At 41.5% G+C, this 21,633-nt stretch overlaps 1 protein-coding gene across 1 annotated transcript in view; it reads left to right on the forward strand.

Annotated features, from left to right (window-relative positions):
• The window catches only part of LOC147668692 (T-kininogen 2-like), a gene marked incomplete at its 5' end in the record, with an annotated part of 106,583 nt that overhangs the window by 7,550 nt on the left and 77,400 nt on the right, over positions 1-21,633 (forward strand). The window contains 2 exons of the mRNA XM_086948509.1: positions 8,180-8,325; positions 13,305-13,406. Of these exons, the coding sequence (XP_086804635.1) occupies positions 8,180-8,325; positions 13,305-13,406 (248 nt within the window). The remainder of the gene's footprint in view (positions 1-8,179; positions 8,326-13,304; positions 13,407-21,633) is intronic.

The raw sequence follows: 21,633 nt of genomic DNA on the forward strand, positions 1-21,633 counted from the left end.
CAAAATAATTTCATTGCAATTGATATGAGATGTTCAGGAAAATGTATACAGTCTTTTTCTCTGCTGGTCTACATGTTGCACATATTTTTCTATGCATTGGGGATTGCAAAGGAGAAAACCACTAAAGGATCTGGTGAATAAAACATTTTTGCTGTTGCTAGATTTTAAAAATCACAGTCTTTGCTACCAAGAAAAAATGCAATGTGTGAAGAGCGTATTGCTAACCAGAAACCAATTCCTGACTTGCAAATTGGACCTGGCAACTGATTGTGATATAGTAGACAGGAGGAGTGTGAAAGAGTACCCCTGCTCCTACTGAATTGGGGAAACAACCTTTACAACACAACTTTTACAATGCACTACCATTACAACAAAACTTTTACAGCGCAACATCCATAACAACGCATGCCATTACAACGCAACCATTACAACGCATGACACTACAACGCATACCACTACAATGCATGTCATTACAACGCAGTCATTACAACGCATACCATCACAACGCATACCATCACAACACATAATACCCTTACACTATCCAACACTTACCCTACTGTTGCACCCCCTGGAGTTAGAATAGTAATTTTTACCCCTACACTATCCAACACTTACCCTACTGTTGCACCCCCTGGAGTTAGAATAGTATTTTTTACCCCTACACTATCCAACACTTACCCTACTGTTGCACCCCCTGGAGTTAGAATAGTAAATTTTACCCCTACCCTGTCCAATACTTACCATACATGCAATGTAATGGTATGCGTTGTAATGGTATGCATTGTAAAGGTAGTATGCGTTGTAATGGAATGCGTTGTAAAGGTAGTTTTGAGAAATGCGTTGTAATGGCATGCGTTGTAATGGCATGCGTTGTAATGGATGTAGCGTTGTAAAAGTTTCGTTGTAATGGCAAGCATTGTAAAAGTATGCGTTGTAACATCATACATTCACTAAATTGCAATGGAAGGTATAAATAGTCTGTGATCACAATTGTGATTACCAATAATATTATACTAAGTCCCTAAAGGGAAATGAGTCCTGGACTTGTAGTGTAGTTCCAATATTCCCAATAGGCTCTGCACACTGGAATAACATATACTATAGTTTAGACGTAGGACTGAGGTCGACTAGGTCTCTATTGTATATATTAAACTTAATTGTGAGTGCCAGCTAGCTCAGAGGTCACTAGAAACTTTCTCGAATAAACAAGAAGGGATTCGTTTCTGACAACCGCATAAACATGACAACTTTGTTTCCCAAGAATAAGAAATCAATCTCTAGAGTCGCGGAAACAATAGATAGCTATTTTACTCAGTCAATCCTGCAGGCTTCGTTTCACCAGAGGTGCTGAGAAAATAGAGAGACGGGCGTTTTCAATAAAAGGTATTTATTGAACAGTCTTCTTTCTCAAGCATAAGAAATGTACTGCTACAATCGTAATACTGGATAAAAAGTACAGGGCACATAATACAAAAAGTATTATAAAGTAGTACTGTAAAAGCATGATATGGTTTCTAAGCCATAGGTTGCCTAAAACATATAAAATACATACAGTAATAAAATAATGACTAAAAGTACTCAACTGGTGCGTCTAAAATACGCCTACCCTGGTGTACCTAACCTAAGTCTAGTACAAGGGAAGACGAAAGTGAGGAGTAGCTTAAGTTTAGTATTTCTTGCCAAGAATCTATTCCAAGAATTCTCTAAGGGTCTAATCAGTTCTTTACCTTGGTTTAGAATAAAGGATGTCTTGTATCTCTCTCTCAGGACTCGATTTCCCAGCAACCCGCAAGGGTAGCCTGGAAACACTGGAGCTGGATTTCTCGGCAAGAGAAAAGACAGCGTCTCTCAGTGCGTTAGCTGGAGAGTCGGCTTCCTTCGGCACTTGCTGCTGCAGGGCGTCGGGCAAGTAGTTACTCGATCTGATCCAAACCACTGTGTGTTTGTCTGGGCAAATGCAGGCATATTTATACTTTGAAGGTGCCGAGTTTGACGTATGATTGGACTTAATAACGTCACTCAAAGACCCAGTTCTGTGAAAACTCCATGATTTCCTAGACAAATTAGTATTCAGGCGAGGGGAAGTCCCTAGCTGCTGAAGGCAGGTTTTTCTAAGAAATCGTTGTTGATTCTCGGAAGTTAGTGGAAGTAGCCATGCCGTATTTGGGCTGCATATGCTCAGTCTAAATATGGTAATGATTTCTATGCCTATATAAGGATTGGGTAATTTATACCTATATAAGGGCATGAATCGGGAAAATTACACTAGGGTCCTAGATTCATTTACAACAGACTCCACTGTCAGGTGCAAATAACAGCAGCAGAATTACATGGAATATGTATGTGATTGTTTCAGCATAAGTTTTCCTGTTTTTGTTTTCTTCACCTTTGTATGTTTGTTCACTGGCAGTGTACATGTAGTGTATTAAAACTATGAATATTTAGGGGAGCCAGAGTGCTGGAGCCCAAGATGGCTGCATTGTAATGGGGCACTGGAGGTCTGGAGACCGGATTCATTAAAGTATTATACATTGCAGCTCTGCATAGCAATGCTTTCAACTGATGTGCTGGCTCACCTGATTCCTGCCAGTGGCCAGGTGCTGAGATGCCCGGAGACCTTGGTCAGCTGGTCGGGGACTGATGGTGCAGGCTATGGCTCGCAGACCCGCCCTCAGTGAGAGGTGGATTTCCCGGCGGGGCCAAGGGCTGAGCTGATGAGGGAGGGGCGTCCCATGCTCTATGCCTGGAATCTGGAAGAGGCTGCTGGGTGCCCTGCTTCTTGGGCTAGGACTGCCCTTTTGGGATGCTGTAGGGCTTCGCAATCAAACAAAGGGGGTACACCTCCTATTTCTGTGCTCCCTTGGGGCACATTGTGTCAGTAAAAATACACTTCTTACCAAACTGCTAAAGGGGGCCTGCAAGGACTGCAAAATGGGTCCACCCCCACCCTTGTATTTGGCATCTGTTGCAAAACATTAGAGACCCAGCTGCATCAATGACCCAAGGCTCCAGTGGTGGGCCTCAAGGCCCATAACAATGAGCTAGTGGCATATTGGTGAATTGATAATTTACGGTAGGCATCACACCTATAAATCTGCTCCTGCCAATACGCCTTTGCGTTCTCAGGTGGGTGGGAATCTACTCTTCCCTCTGGGCACACATGTTGCGAAAATTGCACTTCAGTACTCAACGCAATTGCATTGCATGCCTGAGGCACTCCAAAGCATGCTGAGGCAACATCAGAATCACCATCCACAAGGCGGCCTACTGTAATCCAGTAAAAGTCACTCATTGGTTGAGATTGAGATCATGAACTGACATTACCCTTTTTACCAATAAGTGCCTTTTGGCTGCGCTCGCCGGGCTTGACTTGCAGCTAAAATCATACTATGTCATGGTGAACAGCACACCATCTTCCAGACTGGTTGGCCTGGAGTCATTAAATACTTATAGGGCTGGAGTGGGACCTTATGCACTTCATAGCTTTGCCCTCAGAGCACCCTGGTACTAGGTGATTAAGTGCTAATATCAGGTGGCTACTGAGCCCACTTAGAGAAATAATATAATGAGCAAAAAAACAATAAGGAATCTCGCCTGCCTTTCGAATGCAGACATGTACAGAAAATGGTAGACACCGAGTCACAGCAAAAATGTACCTAGACGAAGTAGAAACTCTAAACATAAACTTTCTACTTAAAGTATTGCAGAAGAGTCTTTCCTCCATTGACAGCAAAATAGGAGATATGAATTTCTGGAGATTTCAGTGGAAATAGTGCTGAAAAGAACTAAGCACCAATGATAGTCTAGGAAACCGGGACACTAGGACCTAAATGCAATTTCCTGCTGACCACAATGGAGCCTTTTGCAGCTAGTTGTGTACCTGTAGGTTTACAGGTGGCCAACCAGCAAATTCTTTGAGTCCATTTATTTGTCTTGGAAGCAAGAAGAAGCAAGTCCAGTCCTTCAGGACTCATCTGAGATCACAGACAGCAGGTCCAGTCGTTTTCTGATCTTCTTCAGGTCTGGAAAGTATTTTGGTTTGTACTAGCTAGTGGGTGGAAATGACTACTGCCCTCTTTCTAATCAATGGGAAAAAAGGTTTTCAGGGGAAAGCCTATCCACTTTTATAGAGCATCTTGTTTGTTTTATTGCAGACTAGTCCATAGTGTGCTATTCTAAGGGAAATCCAAGATGGCATAGGTCTTCTGCCCTCGAAGGGAGCTTGAGTGGTAGTCAGGGGCGTGTTTGGGAAAATGAACAGTCCCCTCTTTCTGGAGTACCCCAAACTGTATCTGGGACCAGCACCTTCTACTACTGGGATAAAGCCCAATTGGCTAGCTTGGTCCTAAAGTGCAAACAACTGTTCCCTCCTTAGCTGTGTATTGGTAGGTTTCACTTCTTTCTCTTTCAAGTTCATGAAGTTCCTGAACATTCCCCAGGTGTCCCTCCTGAGCTGATATGTTTCTCATTGTCTACTCTCGGCCCATCCTGTCAACAGACTTAGGCCGTTGTCGGTGTTCTGGGAGAAGTTTTCGTACCTCATCAAGATCAAGCATGTGACAGACCAAGTGCTGTCAGGCTTAGGAAAATTATCCTCCAGGCGTGTCAGACAAGGAATTGTAGCTTTGTAAAAGTTATTTTCCTCAATATGGATAAACAAATCCAACCCAAACACAAGGAGATGATGGACGAAGCGCTGAAGCTTTTCAGACACTCACCCCCAGTCACAGATCTAGGTTGAATCCATCATCATTCTTTTGCTCACTTCGCCACCCCAGTTCAGACAAAGCTATATGCGAATCAGTCTTGACCCTGTGCCTCATGGGAACAATCCAGCCCGAACTGCCAAGCCATGTCTTCCCTGGACCGGAACCAAGCATCCTGGGAGCGGTTTCGAGCTAACAGCCCTCATTAGCCAGGCTAGCTTAAATCCAGTGCCAAAGTGCGCAAAGGATCCACTTCTGGGCATACCCTGCCAACGTAGAGTGAACAAATCCAACTCCACCCTAAGATTCTACTTTTAAAAAATATTAAAAATATTGGTTGCATAGTTTTTCTAGCTTCTCCCAAACCCTAGATAGCAGAATTGATATTTTAACCCTTTCGATGCTGATGACGAGCTCAGCTCGTCATCACCCACGGGTGTCGTGTGCTGATGACGAGCTGAGCTCGTCATGAATATATGACATCCTGAATTTTTCAGCACAGGACGGGAAAACTGCCAGCAGCCATGTGGTTAATATGTGCTCTAGATTTCCTCATAGGACAGCCAGAGCCCTCCACAGTGAAAATAACTTTAGAGGGCTTGCCACTTTAGGTTCATGACAATATTACATTTCTACATGTTCAGTTTTTTAATACTATGCACTCTTCCTTTGTGGGCTACTAAGCCTACATAGTGGTGACTTATTATTATTTGAAAGGACGGTGTCCCCCTTTCAAAATGGTTATTTGACAGGCTGACCTGCAGGTTTAAACTGCAGCAGTCAGGTTAGATCGGTAGCCCTGAAGAAATATTTTACTCGTCACACTAATGAATGGCACAGTAAGTGCTGCAGCACACAAGTGACATTTTACTTTCCATGCAATCGGTGTAGTCTTTATGCCACATACCATGGCCGTACATTAGAATTAAATATGCCAATTGGGGTTAGCCATTTTTTGTTTTAGGGGTTAGAGAACATGAACATACAGGGGGCACTAGACAGCAGTGTAGGGTGCCAACAGATTGCTGATTCCAGGACTCAGTGCCAGAGAGGTTGTACTACTGAATAGGATAACAACTGTACACATAGGGAAGCATAGATTTACAATTCCTCACTCCACATCTGCATACTTTGAGTACATAGGTACATACATGTGTAGTTAGGGATAGAACGCCTAGACTTTCTTACCTGTCTGTATTTTGTTTGTCCTCTTTATTCTGTCCCATCTATATTTAGGGTGCACACCTACCAGATGAAAGTCTGCAGTTCCCGAGGAGCAAGTTGAAGGTCTAATTATAGGCCAAGCCTAAGACACAAGGGGCCGATTCACAGAACTATCTGAGACAAAATCCTAAACTCCCTACTTTTGGTATTCACAGAAGGCACTTACGATTTTTGGTATTCACCAGTACGGAGATCTCCCTCTGGGTGCAGAGAGTACGGTCCGGGTGCGGAAATTCCGGCCCGAGTGCGGACGTAAAGTTAGGAGTCGTAAGTGCGTTCTGCGAATACCAAAAATCGTAAGTGCCTTCTGTGAATACCAAAGGTAGTAAGTTTAGGATTTTGTCTCAGATTAGTTCTGTGAATCGGCCCCTACGTGTTTAGTTCTCTTCAGAAATTGAGAATGTCTGTTTCAAATCTTAAGTGGGTACGAAAGATGTTCCACATTGTGGAGATTTGCACATGTAGAATTGTGGTACTAGACTGTGTGCATGTGTGAGGCCTGTAAGCGAAAAGGTTCTGACTGAATGACCTTATTTAGGTGTATTTAAATAATCTATAATTATATATTGTAATTTAACTGAATGGTTAATTGTCCATAAAAGAGGTAAAGCAACAGATAAACTTACCAAATGAGCATAATGCAACAGAAAATATTGCAATAATTCCAGACTCTGATCATGCACTGAATGTTACATGTATATGATGGGTTTGCGTAATAGTGGAACAGGGCCAAACTAAAATGACTTGTACGACTATTGTGTGGCTTTGAGAATCAAGTATTGGTTTCCTAAATATCGTCTGCAGCACACAACACATCTCTTATTTTAAGGAGTCATTCTGTGAATGATGGCACAATATGTCTCAAATTCCAGGCTTACATTATCAAATGAATGAACATTCTGGAATAACTGTTGTTGATTACTGATAGAAATAACAAACTACATAAAGAGGACACACATTTTCTATACGCAGGAAAATTCCTTTATATGTGGTCTTCTTGTGTCTGGAGTCGATTATCCAAAGTTGTAATGAACAGATTTCCTGACAGTGCGTTTCCTCTGACACTTGACTGCTACATCTGTGCCAGCCATTCAAAGCCATCTGAGATACCTCAGGCGCAGCCCATATTCAATTTCTCATTTAATATTTCATTACGAGGGTGGTGTATAAAAACTAGAACCCTACCCTGGATATAAGTCCCAAGATCAATAGCGACAGAATATCAACCTTCATTAATGTCATATTCATCCCCACACCCTGAAGTAAAACATTTACTATTCTTAGCGCATTCTGCAATTACCTTTGGAAGTAAGTGTAAGGGGAGCTAAGAAATGTACTAACCTTATAATGTAATAGTAGGTCAATGAAGTGGATGCAATATCTTTCCATGAATGATTGACCCCTCCTATCCTTTCCCTGCAACTGGTTGGACAGTAAAATCCTGATACAATGCTCTTGTGCTGCCAATTCTAGTCTTGGCATGCTCTAATGGAACTGTTAGCAGTGCTTTCCAGGTATACTAGCCCTCATTGTATTGGATTTGTTTGAGGAGTCAACACTGAGGGTTGCCAATAAAAACATCTTTGGAATTTAAGCACCATGTCCCATTTACAACTTACCAATGGTTTTTTCTCCAGATGTGTGTTAAAATGTAGTATTTGCCACTTATTCGCTATATTGTTTAGGGGAGAACGTGAAAGGGAGAAGAACCCCAACTCCCCCCGCCAACCTTCACATGAATTGATCTTCAAATCCTATCAAATTTTGTCCAATTGTGCAACCATATTATGGTTTAAGATACATCAACTGAAGCATATTGCCCCCAATATTCCTCAGGGAGTTATTCTCAGGCCCACCATAGTGATACAACCCTTCAAAGTTTTAACCGCTGTTAATTATCCAGTGTGCTTCAAAATGCTAAATTTTCGTAAGCAAGCTATGGCGAGAACTGAGGTATGACCCATTTGACCAGGGCCTCACAATGACTTGTTACAGCCCTGCAGATGAGTCAGAGGGTTCTGTGGAGTGTAACACCTAAAATTTGATAATTGCATAGGTGGAAAGAACCACTGCAAACAATGAGATCTACAATAGCTTGCAGCACACGTAGGTGAGCTCATAACGGAAGGCTTCCAGTGATATTCGAGGAGAGGGTGCAATGACTTTTACAGTTGAACATACTTGTGTTTAATGATCAAGTAGGGTAAACGTTGCTCTACTAACTGTCTGTTTGATGTTTTCTGCAAAAGTGATACCGTGCCTTGGATGTCCAACTCACATATCGAGCAACAGCGCAGAGCTGAGGCCAATCCTGAAATTGATCATTGGGAATTTTAATGAAGGAAACGAACTAAACCTTTTCAGAATGGAAGAAGTATTGTCAGCCACTTCACAGGTGAGCCCCTGTATATTTTCCCCTGGAGATCACTTAAGTTGTATGTCATGTGAATGTAAAAGAAGGACAAACATTAGACAGGCATTGAATGAGGAATTGACCAAAAGTGAGGAAGAGTATAGATATTGAGGTGTCCTTCTTCTCATTCACTCAATCCACTGTCTGGAAGCTGGTGGTACCCCCATTTGGTTGGCCTAAATTTTCACCAAGATTTATTATTTTGTTTCAGTTAGCCTTGGATGAAATGTTTGAGCACGCTAGTATAATCTCATATAATTTCCAGCATTGCGCATTGCACTTGTTATGAGAAATTCCTGTGTATATGTCACTACACCATGTGTAATTTAATGTTAGTTTGCATAGAAATCCTATTGCAAGAGCACAGGCATAAAACAGAACTTATTGGTAATTTGCAGAACTTCTGATTTTCTTGCCTTTTCTTAACCTTAGAATGAGCCCTCACATTCAAAATAAACACAAGAACCCATTTCACATTACAATATACAATCAAATGCCATGTGTTCATTGTATGTAATTTCACGTGATTTCCAGTATTTTATCCGAAATTTTGTGGAATTATGGAAAAGGAAACCACACAAATTTCCCACACTCCTGGTTTCAATCCAAGGCAAGCTTCTTTGACATTTCACTAATCCTATTGCATCCCTACCATGCCTTCAACTGCACACAGCAATGACAATCTCTTGTGCTCTCTTCATTGTGCAGTTACCCTCCCTGTGATTTTTCTGAACTCTGAAGAAATGGGAACTACTAAGACACTGTAGAGGTTTCTTTATTGAACTATTCCTATATTGAAGAAGTCTATCCTAGTGCTCTAGCCCTCCTTCTCATGGAGTTCTGAAAAATTGCTAATACAAGGTTAGCATTCCATGTTCAAAATTATTTTGTCATATATTGTGGAGGCTCTGTCAAGTTGCAAAAAGTGTATCTTTACTCTGATGCTCACATTGAAATAGTAGGCATATTTGTGAAGTGGAAGCCGTATGCAAAGTCTTATAAGCATATTTTTGCATGAGAGGAGAGTTGGCACTGCAAACTGTGTGAGTCAAAACCATTTAATTAACCATCAAATGTACATAAATGTGCAAAAGAATGACCAACACGTGTCGGTAATTGGCCTTCGACTGGACTGTAGAGTTCACTTTGCCAATCAATCTGTTTTAAAGTTCTAGTGTGCAGTAAATCCCTTTAATATTTTTAAAACAAATAGAACCCTACAAAAATGTCTGCCCGACCTGTTATGTTATTTGATCTTGTATAGCGCTCAGCTACTCATGAGTGTCCCGGCGCTTGCATCCAGGAAGAAGACTGACAGAGAATGCTGTAAAGCAAGGCACTAGAAAAGGAATGTTTTTAGTTTCTTCTTAAACACCAAGGGATCTTGCGTGTTACGCAGTGCCAAGGGTAACTTGTTCTACGCCAGTCTGGTGCGGCGTAAAAAGGAGTTACCGCCCAACCGATGGCGGGAGAACCTGGCAGTCAGCATCAGCTGCTGGCTGGAAGAGCATAGTTGTCTCCCAGGGGAGTAGAAAGCTAGTAGTTTCTGTAGGTATTTTGGGCCCGAACCGTAGAAGGCTCTGTGGGTTATCATGAGTGTTTTGAATTTGAAACGGGCCTCCACAGGGATCCAGTGTAGAGCGCGAAGGTAACACCGCACAGGCTGACGGGCCGAAACACCGGCTAGAAGTCTGGCTGCAGAATTCTGTATTACCTCAAATTTCTTCACTAGAAAGCCTGGGCAGCCGGCCAGGACAGCATTGGCGTAATCCAATCTCGAGAGGATCAGGGCACGGACTACCGTTTCCCATGTGCTGTCCGGGAGATAAGGAAGAAATGTCCTCATGGTCTTAAGTAGACCAAAGCAGATGCCTGCCAATTTCTTAATATGGGTTTTTAAATTGAGGTCTTCATCGAACCATACGCCAAGGTTTTTTGCTGCCCCTTTCTTGGCAGAAGGGCAGGTGAAATCGGAGGGCCATAGTTTCTCCCTAAAGTTGGCCGGAAAAGCACCAAAGAGAAGCACCTCCGACTTTCCTTCATTACATTTGAGATGGACATCACTGTTTTCAACCCATGTTTTTCAAAGATGTAAACAATTAATACCTAACACATGAGGAATTATTTCTTCAAATACAACACAACACGTTATAATATACCACTTCAGAGTAGAAACTAAATCAGTTTTCATGAAACGCATAGTCAATTAATGCTACCTTTTATTAATACTCCCCTCATTCAATCTTTCAACTATGACTATTACGTTCATTACAAAGATTCAAACATAAAGATTCCTCTTGGAAGAGGAGGGACCGGTGGCACAAGCTAACATTGTTCTTCGTAATTAGGGTCTGGCTCAAATAGATTCCTTCAAAACATAATTAATTTAGGTGCTACAATCCCAAATGATTCAAACAATTTCCAATATGTTGTACATTTTAACATGGTTCCATATTCATATTCAAGGCAAACGACTGTTATTGTTAAAAGGATGTCATGTTGACATTCCTTAATACATGTTTCCATATGCCCTTCTATGAGCTAGAGCCATCTTCAAGAAGTTCACAAATAACCCTCTTCTATACCATTTAATACAAAATGTTCACATCCTAAATTGGGGGTGTCTAGGCAAGACATGAATTTCAAGATTTGTGCATAACTATTTATCAACTATTCAAGCACTGCAACAAGCCTCCTTGTTGCGCTGCGATTCATGAAATGGAGAGGGCAGGAAAGAGCCATATTTGACATTAATCATGGATTCCTGCTCTCTGCCCATGTCTAGCACCGACACAGCCCCCCTTGCACCATGGTGCAAAGGTGCCTTAGTTGTAGGCAGGACTATTTTCGCGCGGGAAGGGGCACCTCCCTGCACAAAAACAATCCTCAGAGGCATTTTTCTCTTCCTAAGGGTGTTGCAGAATGAGGCACACCTGGAAAGTGGAAACAACTAGGAGAAATAAAGACATTCTTCCTTGTTGCGCCTTTGATGGGAAGGCGTACAATTCTGATGCATTCGCAGGTCTCCCAGTGTTGGTAAATCTGGGAATGTTTCACACTGCATGGGTGGATGCATGGTAAGACCAACCCTCCACTGATAGCACAACTCCTTGCTGCAGAGTAACGCAAGGCAGCAATTTGCGCTGCCTTGCATTACTCTAGACTTATCAAGCCATGCAGAGCCACGCAATGTGGCTTTGCAAGGCTTGGTAAATCTCATTTAGGTTTTGCGTCGAACCTGGGTCTTCAAGCGTGATAAATATGGGTGGTAGAATTTTCCAGGAACAGCCCTAGCTAATGGTATTATTAATGTCCCTAAGGACAAAGTGCTAGTGCTTAGTGCTTAATTACATCCATGTGTTATCATATAAAACAATTCATCCTCATGGAGAAATCATCGACACATCCCATATTCCAATCCACAATTATTGTAAAGTGCTATGTACTGAAATCTATACAAGATATAAAAGTACTGAACTCTATACAAGATATAAAAGTACTGAACTCTATACAAGATATAAAAGTACTGAACTCCGTACAAGATATAAAAGTACTGAACTCCATACAAGATATGAAAGTGCTGAACTCCGTACAAGATATAAAAGTACTGAACTCTATACAAGATATAAAAGTACTGAACTCCGTACAAGATATAAAAGTACTGAACTCTATACAAGATATAAAAGTACTGAAAACTATTCAAGATATAGAAGTACTGAACTCCATACAAGATATGAAAGTACTGAACTTCATACAAGATATAAAAGTACTGAACTCTATACAAGATATAAAAGTACTGAACTCTATTCAAGATATAAAAGTACTGAACTCCATACAAGATATGAAAGTACTGAACTCCATACAAGATGTGAAAATAGGGCTGGGAACAGAACATTAATTCTCAATCACAGACTTAACATAGTTTGTGTTGTTCCATGTGCAGTACCATTATGACAATATATAAAGTCCCTATGCTGAAAGTAAAAAACTGTTCATAACCGACCACATTCAATACATTGATACCTAAGATGGCAAAAGCACCTCAATAAATACTATTTGTCATAAAAAAATACTTCACAATTAATACTGGGCCATGAATAACCCAGTACTGCAAATGTGACTCCCACTTCTTACTTGCAGCCTGTCATTGAGAAGGAAGGATCACATCACATTGGTGACCTATCACATTGCTTTTACTGATGAAGTGTAGTAGAATATGGAATAAGTTCTCACATTAACTTCCATACCTTAATTTCCCGAGCAGCTCTCCCACTAGCTGCATTTTATACCCAAGCCACTGTAATCCTGTTATTTAGCATACATATTTTAGGAACTCTTTAACTTTCATTATCTACTTCTAGTTTCTTTGCTACCTCAGTGACCATTAAGACATATAGAGCATGCATATGATAGTTCAGGACTCAATATGAATGGCAACTGCTTTATATTCAATCAATCAATCAATCAATCACTTGTAACGCGCACTACATACCCGCGAGGGTCCTGTTTCTGTACACAATCATTATTCATGAATCATCTTCTGCCTGTGTGCATCTACACTACTTTGTCATGCATTCTTGAGTGCATTTTTTGATGCAAACATGTAAAAAACTATGTACATTTTCTGTGTGTCATAAATACAGGTCGTGGCTGGAAAGCCACTGTAATCCTGTTATTTAGCATACATATTTTAGGAACTCTTTAACTTTCATTATCTACTTCTAGTTTCCTTGCTACCTCAGTGACCATTAAGACATATAGAGCATGCATATGATAGTTCAGGACTCAATATGAATGGCAACTGCTTTATATTAGAGCATCCTGTTTCTGTACACAACCATTATTCATGAATCATCTTCTGCCTGTGTGCAACTACACTACTTTTTCATGCATTCTTGAGTGCATTTTCTGATGCAAACATGTAACAAACTATGTAAATTTTCTGTGTGTCATAAATACAGGTGGTGGCTGGAAAACGCTTTGAAGTTGAATATCTATACAGAGAAACTGATTGCCCTAAGAGTAAATTCAAAGAAGTACATTCGGATTGCAAACCACTGGAAGTAAGTAGTATCTACATCGCTCATGTAAGGACATGGTATGTTGTACTGTTTATAACTTCAGTGCCAAGAAGAATGTCCTACTTTGGTGTTGCCCATTCACTACAAAAGCAGTTAATGATACCATACATGCTTAATTGTACTGCAACTTTTACATTGTTTGGCAATTTGAAGAGGAATTGTATTACCATATTACAAATGAGGGTATACATATTTGTAAAGTGATATTTCATATAGACACAGAATGTAGTAATACCACATCCAGGCATGTCAAACCCACGCCCATAACCACCAACAGATTCTGCACCTTTGTATGTGAAAAAACTCAAAGGCTGGTCTGTATTCACTATACAATCATGCAGCATGGCAAGTAAAGTTGCTATTCTGCGTTGCCCATTGGCTTAAAAATAGCCCTCATGGTGCGGGGCCCTGAGCTCCAGGGGGTCCTCCCCTTGCACTGTGCACGGACAGAGGGCCCCTGGGCTGAGAGCGCATGTCTGGGTCAGGCGCATGGGGCCTCCAAATACTTTGCAGGGGGCTACTCCTCAAATTTTGTTGCGCCACAGACATTGCATGATTGGGAGAGAGCCGAACTGTGCCATATATACCAAGATGTTTCACTGTTCTGCTTTCCCCCTGCACTTGTGCACTTTTAGCTGCCATGCGCCAATGCACACACCCTTCTCCATAGTGTAATGGTATCTGGAATGTGGTAAGCGTAGTTTTTGATATAAGGAAGGACTCCCTTACAGTACGAAAACATAAGCTTTAAAGCATTTCCCACTGTGTACATGCGCTGTAGAATGCTGCACACATGCAAAGAGGAAAAAATGGGGCGAATAACACACTTCTCCTGGTTATCCCTCCATTAAGAAGGTGCAGGATTCTGGCAAAACCACCCTGGCTACAAATATGTCTAGAATAGATAAAGATTTACCTGAAAACCCATAGGTGGTTGCATTGGAACTTAAACGATCCACTCATGCAACACCTCCTTGACGCGAATTAACTCAGGGTTGTGCATTGCAGACAGGCCCGGACTGGCCATAGCGGGCACCGGGCAATCCCCCAGTGCGCCGCAAGGGTGGGGGACGGTTTTGAGCCCCTGGGGGCCAATTTTGTTCTAGGGCTGTTTTTCCAGCATACCGGCCCTAGCAAAGCGCTCGGCGGCACCTCCAACCCCACCACGGGGGGGATGGGGGGAGGGGCGGCCGAGCACTTTGCCAGGGCTGGTTTTGGTTTCCAGTCCGGCCCTGATTGTAATGTTTTTGGTTACAATGCAAACTGATTTGTGTTGGATTGTAAATGCCACCACTACACTTTGCCACCGGCTTGCTTTCAGAAAGTAACGCTAACCTGACTCAAAGAGTTTGTAAATCTGGACCACAGTTTCTATCCATTATTACTTACTTAAAGCTACTGCAGTTACCAGGTTACCACAAGTATTGGGTAACACAGATACACAGTTTTGTTTTCAGAAAGGGACAGAAGTACATAGCCATTTTGTGGTCACAAACCCTACAATATGTAAAATTAAAGGATTTGCAACAACAAATGGCATTTTTGTATTTATTTGACTCATACTGAATTGGGATTAGGAAGGGGTGTGAAAGGGATGTTCCACCTATGTTAGTATGGTGTGTGTCAATAGAAAAGAAAACAGTATTTGAAAAGCTCGAACTAATCACCTGTAAGGATCTCAAGGTGCTGGGGGCCGTTGGGGAGTGAGCTATTTCCCAGAGTCACATGATCCTGAGCTGATGTGCCTCCGGTGCTGGGGATCGAACTGGGAGCACCTCGCTTCGGAGTCAGCTGCCCTGGCCGCTGCACCACACCCCTCCTTACCTCCTTTGAACAGTTACCTGCTTCAAAGGAGGTGGTGACTGATTTGCAAAAGGTAGGCTGTCCCTTGGACACTTTCCCCTTTTGGAATCATGTCCAATGACTGCAGAGTGTGCAGTCAGTGGGCCAGGGCACCACTGTGTGCTCATCCCAATGTTTTCTCCAATGGGCAACTTTTATGTTTTTTAAAGTAGCATGGGTTCCTTTAAAGTACGTGGACTGTTTTTGCCACCATCCCTGTTCTTAAAGCCAATCACAGTAGTCACACTGCTTCCAGAAATTCCGTGATGCAGCCTATTGGTACACCGTCACATCGAAAAATTAAATATTGTTTGAAAACGGTATCTTAGTACATAAGGCCCTAAATAAGGGTCTAAGTTGTACAGATGATGGGCAGGACCCACATAGGTCACAAGCAAGAGTCGCACTCTGTTAATTTTCTTGACGTACAATTTACACCACCAATTTGTAACATTTGTTGTTACAGTGGTTTAATTACTATTAACACATGATGTTTGCAACATGCACATCTGCCTCTGTTCTGCATGTTCCTAATGATGGACATGAGTGCATCACCCATCCATTGTCATGATAGGGTCAGCCTTCCACATGTGCCACTGAACACTGCTCTCTTATTGAAAGTTAACTAATGGCATTTCCTATTTGGTGCTGTCAAAGAAAGTCCATACCATTTTTGCTGCGACACTTTGACCCGATAGGTTAACATTAAGACGTTCAGTGAAGTTTAGATTCTGGTCTAATAGAGTACCTGTTATCACCCTGGGCAAAGCACATTCTGAGCACAATGCCCCGATGAAGAACTGAACTTTGGAGATTAGACTAAGATCTGCATTGATTGCTACTTCAAAGTGTGTAGAGAAAATCAGGAGGGGTTAATATTTGATGCAACCGGGTAAATGGTGATTCATTTTGAGGATGGTAGCAAAGAGGGAAGACCCACCTAACCAGTTAGTCTTGTGCATTGCCTATTTGTAGAGACCTGTGTTGAGAAGTGTTCAAATAAATCACAATGTATTATTATTTAATACAGTTTATCATTTCAATTTAAAACAATCAATATACACTAGGTCTTTCCTGATGGAGTCATAGACAACAAGGACCCTATTACGATGTCGGTCGGTGAGCCTCCGACCGCTCATCGGAGGCTCACAGACCGACATTGTAGGTTTGAAGTCCAACCGCCTAATTACAATGTAGGTGATTGGAGTTTAAACCGTCAATTCAGACCACTGGCTTCTGATGGGCTCAAGGAGCCTGTTGGCCAGTCAGAGGCCGCATATAATCCCTAATGGATGGTGTTTCCGCTGTGGGGATTATGATGTCAATTTCCAACAGGCATTTCATGTCGGGCTTAACGACATGAAAAAAGCCTGTCAGAAAGCGATTTTTGGTACCCCTAGCAGGGTTCCCATACCTCAGCGGCCTCCGGTTTGGGTCCTGGGGGACACCAATGGCGCCCCTGTTAATCCCTGCACAGTGCCTGCAACACAGTGCAGGGATTAACCAAAACTCCCATTTCTCTATGGGATCTTGTGCTGTGGTCGTTTTTTGACCGAAGCACAAACTCCCATAGAGAAATGGGAGCTTGCGACCACACCATGTGTGGACACCACATGATTGCGGTGTCAGGACCACCAACCGTAGATCAGTCGGTCCCGAGACCATGGCAGTATTAGTTTGAGGGAACTCCGACCAACATAAGAATGAGTCCCCAAATGTTTTGCTCAAGCATATAGTGTCCCAGAGCTTTCTTAAGGCAGTTCTATTGTACCCAGAAATAAAAGCAAAAGAAGGAAATATTTGTTCACAGTCAGGTCTGTGATCACCACTTTCCTCCACTGGTCACGTACATTTGTTTAGTCTAGTGAATCGTAGTCTCTGATGCTTTTCCCATCCTTGATAAAACGTTGTGGTGCTAAATATTAGAGGAAAACGTGTCCGCTCTAGCTACATCTAGAAGAGCCTCATTTATATTGAGATTTTAAGATTGATATTAAAAGTTTACTCCTTGATAATCGGTGTGAATTATTTGAAAACTGCTCAATGCACATCCAAGATAGAGTGCTATGAGCCCCTACAAATGACCAAGGCCCACAGTATGGTTCCAGCTATCTGATAACAGCAAGCGTATACGATTGGAGATGTTCCACAGAGTATAGGTAATCATTTACTGGACTTATGATTATATGAAAAAGAATGGACTGGCTCATTCTGATTACAGAGTACATCATTTGGTGGGAGGAAGTATCTTGTCGTGTTTATAATTTGTGTTAGTGTTGACCACAGAGGCCATAGAGAAGTCACAAAAAAAGTTCATCACCCATATGATTTCAGGTAGCAGAAACACAACCACTGGACAGATGTTTGGTCAAAGAGTGGTAATTTGTGTTGCAAAATTAAATAAAATGATTGTCAAAAAGCCTGTGAGAAACAATGGCATTGTAGGTTGACAGGTTAATGATGGGTAAGGAACAATTCTAGAGGAATTGGGGGCCTCAGATTTTCTGACCAGGAGTGCAGTCATTGTGTATTTGTGTGGTACTGGATAAAGAATTCAACCTTTCTTCAGTGTTTGATCTTGGGTTTAGAAGGTTGAGATCATCTGTGAATTATTTTTTAATTAGATTTTTGGCCAACTGGGCTGTTCTTTTGGTGGTAGAGGGGCTATCAAATGCATGTGTAGCATGGTGTTCTATTGTTGTGGTTTTATCTAGGACCCTAATTAAATATTTCATAGTAGCCAATGCAAACCAAATGCGGCAAGGCTACTTCCTTAGACTCCTAGAAGGCACAACGAGTTCTTACAACATACCAAACCTCCAGCAACCTGGGAATTCCCCGTGCTTTTGTTTGGATTTGTCCTAGAACGCCTGTGAGCACTGAAGGAACGGCCCGTTCTTAGTGACATCTTTTTATTGACATCTTATGTCCAACCTTACGTCAAACACGGCACCTTCCAGGTATAAATATACCAGCGTTTGCCTTAAGCAACACACGGTGGTGTGGAGCAGAGCAGCTATCTACTTATCCGAAGCCCAGCTGATGCGAGTGCTGAAGGAAGCCGTCCCTCCCATTTGACGCACTGAGAAAGACGCTGTCTTTTTCTCCTGCCGAGAAAATCCAGCTCCAGTGTTTCCAGTCACCCTTGCGGATTGCTGCGACATCGAGTCCTGAGAGCGAGATACAAGACCTCCTCCATTCTAACACCAAGGTACGGAGCTGATTAGATCACTAGAGAATTCTTGAGTCAGAATCTTGGCAAAAACTAACTTAACTTAAACTGCAACTCATTTACTCCTTCCCACGTACTAGGCTTAGGTTAGGTACATCGGGGTAGGCGTATTTAGAAGCACCAGTTGAGTACGTTTAGTCAAACTATTATCGATGTATGTAACTGTATATATTTTATACCTTTTAAGTATCATATGGCTCAGAAACCATATCAATGCTTTTACAGTATTATTTCATAATACTCCTTTTACTGTACGCACTTTACTTTATAACAAGTATTGTAATTAAGGCAATTCATTTCTCTTGCATGAGAAAGAAGACTGCTCAATAAATAACACCTTTTATTGAAAACCCCCGTCTCTCTATTTCTCTGCACTCTGGTGAAACTAAGTATGCACGGTTGACTGAGTGAAAAAGCTATCTATTGTTTTCATACTACTCTGGAGATTTACTCCTTATTCTGGGAGAGCAAAGTTGTCATGTTTATGCGGTTGCCAGAAGCTGAATCCCTTGTCTAATCAGGGAAGTTCACTCCTCCCTGTTCATTTAAGAAAGTTTATAGTGACCTCTGAGCTAGCTGGCAAACCTAAATTAAGTCTAACATATTCAATAGAGACCTAGTCGACCTCAGTCCTACGTCTAAACTATCGTTTATGTTATTCCAATACGCACAGCCTATTGGGAAAATAGGAACTACACTACATGGCGCCCAACGTTTGGTAAGGCGATAATCTAACACAAGATACTAGAGTAACTCAGTCGTGCTTTTTCACACAGACCCCTTTTCCCATAAAAACTCCAATAGACGTTTGGAGTGGGTGAAAGGTTAATATCCGCCGGAACTTAGTAGGATGAGAATCCTATGTATTAGTTTACGGTATAGTCAACGTTGATGGATACAGTGTTCCAAAATATTGTGCACCTAAAGTTTGTTTCCTTGAAACTTGATCTGCAAACTTTCAGTCAGTAAAAATGTCAGAAAGTGACGACAAAAGGGAGAGAGCTAGACTAGCAACTCAACTCGCAGCGGACGACACAACTGTCCAAAATACCAACTCGGATGCAATAATCATCCCGGTCAATATAAGAAAAACCATAACTTTAAAACTTATAGAAAATGGAGTATCATCAAGAGGTGGTACCGTAATATTTGTGGTAGAGGCACATGAATTTCGGCAGACAGAGGTATTCTTTTCCTGGACAAATTTTCCAGCAGCACACGCTGTAACACATGAGTTCCACTACTACAAAATAGCTGAAGCTACATAGGAATACTCCCCTTTCGAGGAAGTTGAAATTCCACTAACGTATCAAGAGCACCTGCTCTTGTTTAATGGCGCCCTAAAACATCAAAATCACATTACCAGGCTCGGTCCACTAGGTAGACCAGGAGCCACACGGCCGGTTCTAGCCAGCTAAACGTCAAATCCCGACATTGATAAAATGTCAAATGAAGAACTCTTAGTTAAAATACAAGAATTAACAAGAGCATTTAGGGATTTAGTTCAATTAACATTAGATGGTACAACATATCAAATTAAACCCCAACTAATTGAAAATCCTGAAAAAACTTTTATTAAAGATAATCTCAATTCTCAAAAGAAAAAGTGGGAGGGTAACAAACAAACCACTCCCAGAGAAAAACAATTTCAGTCCAGAGGAAGGTCGACCCAATGGAGAAATAGATCTTCAGAAGGGGGGGACAAGTCTCCCCAAAGGGAACCCTCTGAAAAAAGATACAACCTTAGAAATAGGGACAACTTGAGGAAACCTGACAGATATCAAGATATTGATACACGCTCCTCTCGATCTTTTCAGAATCGGAAAGAAGAGGACGTTCAGAACATAAAGAAGAGCACGTCAAGTACAAAGACAAGGAACCTGCTCATCAAAGTAAAAAACAACAATTTCCAAGGAAGAAGGTAGCGAGTATTAAAATAAAACATGCCGAGAATCCTGAGGACACAACTGAAAAACGAAGAGTGGGCCCAGACATTGCTAGACAGCGCAGCAGAAGTGAGCATAGCTCACAAGATCCTGATGAATCTTCTGGAGACAGTGGACACAAATTAATACATTCAATTGGAAACTGCAGACACGCGAGTTAGCGTGCCCCATAAACTATATGAAAGAACATTACGTATAGAGGGAGATAAAACTAGGAAAATTAAAGGTCTCTTTTGGGAGAACCTATCTAAAGGCTACGATATCCTTCTAGCAGAAAAGGATTGGCCACCAGAGTTTGTCAGGGAGTGCCCACATGGCAAAGAAATAATTATGCCTGCCTTCTCAAATCATATCCCAATTCATAAAAAATACACATTTGCAAGAAAATGGGCAGTGGCCCAAGCCCCTGCATTATATAAAAATCATGTAGGATGGTATTAGGATTCTCCTCACCATAAAATCCAGTTAAAAAAATCAACCTACTGCACAGAGGCAGTATCTGGTTAAGCAAGAAGCTAAAAAACAAGTAAAAGAAATTTTAGATCAACTTGAATATCAGGGGGTGATTGAAACATGCACCTCACAAATGAACAATCCTTTGTTTCCTGTCTCCAAACCAGACGATTCATATCGTCTAGTTTTGGACTATAGACATCTAAACTCCTGCTGTAAAACTTTTTCAGTACAAAATTCACACAGTGCAACACTAATGAATAACATTGTGTGCAAAAAATATAAAACAACATTAGATATTTCAAATGGTTTCTTCTGTCAAAACATAGCACCTGAAAGCAGATATTTGACCGCTTTCTCTAGCATGGGGACCCAAAAACAATTTTGTCGTCTCCCACAGGGATTCAAGAACAGCCCAGGATTATTTTCAGCCAGTGTAACAGAATAACTACAAATATATGATGATGAGGCATTATCCTATGTCGATGACATCTATGTTACAGACGATGACCTGGAGACTCACTTGAAAAGAGTGAACACCATAATACTTGGGTTCTCAGCTGAAGGGTACAAATTTAACTTTAAAAAATCACGAATCGCCCATCTAACTGTCCTATTTTTAAGATATGAATTATCGAGTGAAGGCAAAAGCCTAGCAGACAATTTCTTAGAGAAATGTGCTGTACTCCAGGCTCCAAAAACGCTGAAGAACGTAAATCAATACTGGGTTTCCTGA

Source organism: Lissotriton vulgaris, unplaced genomic scaffold, assembly GCF_964263255.1.
Source record: "Lissotriton vulgaris unplaced genomic scaffold, aLisVul1.2 SCAFFOLD_4785, whole genome shotgun sequence".
In the NCBI taxonomy this organism is placed as follows: Eukaryota; Metazoa; Chordata; class Amphibia; order Caudata; family Salamandridae; genus Lissotriton; species Lissotriton vulgaris.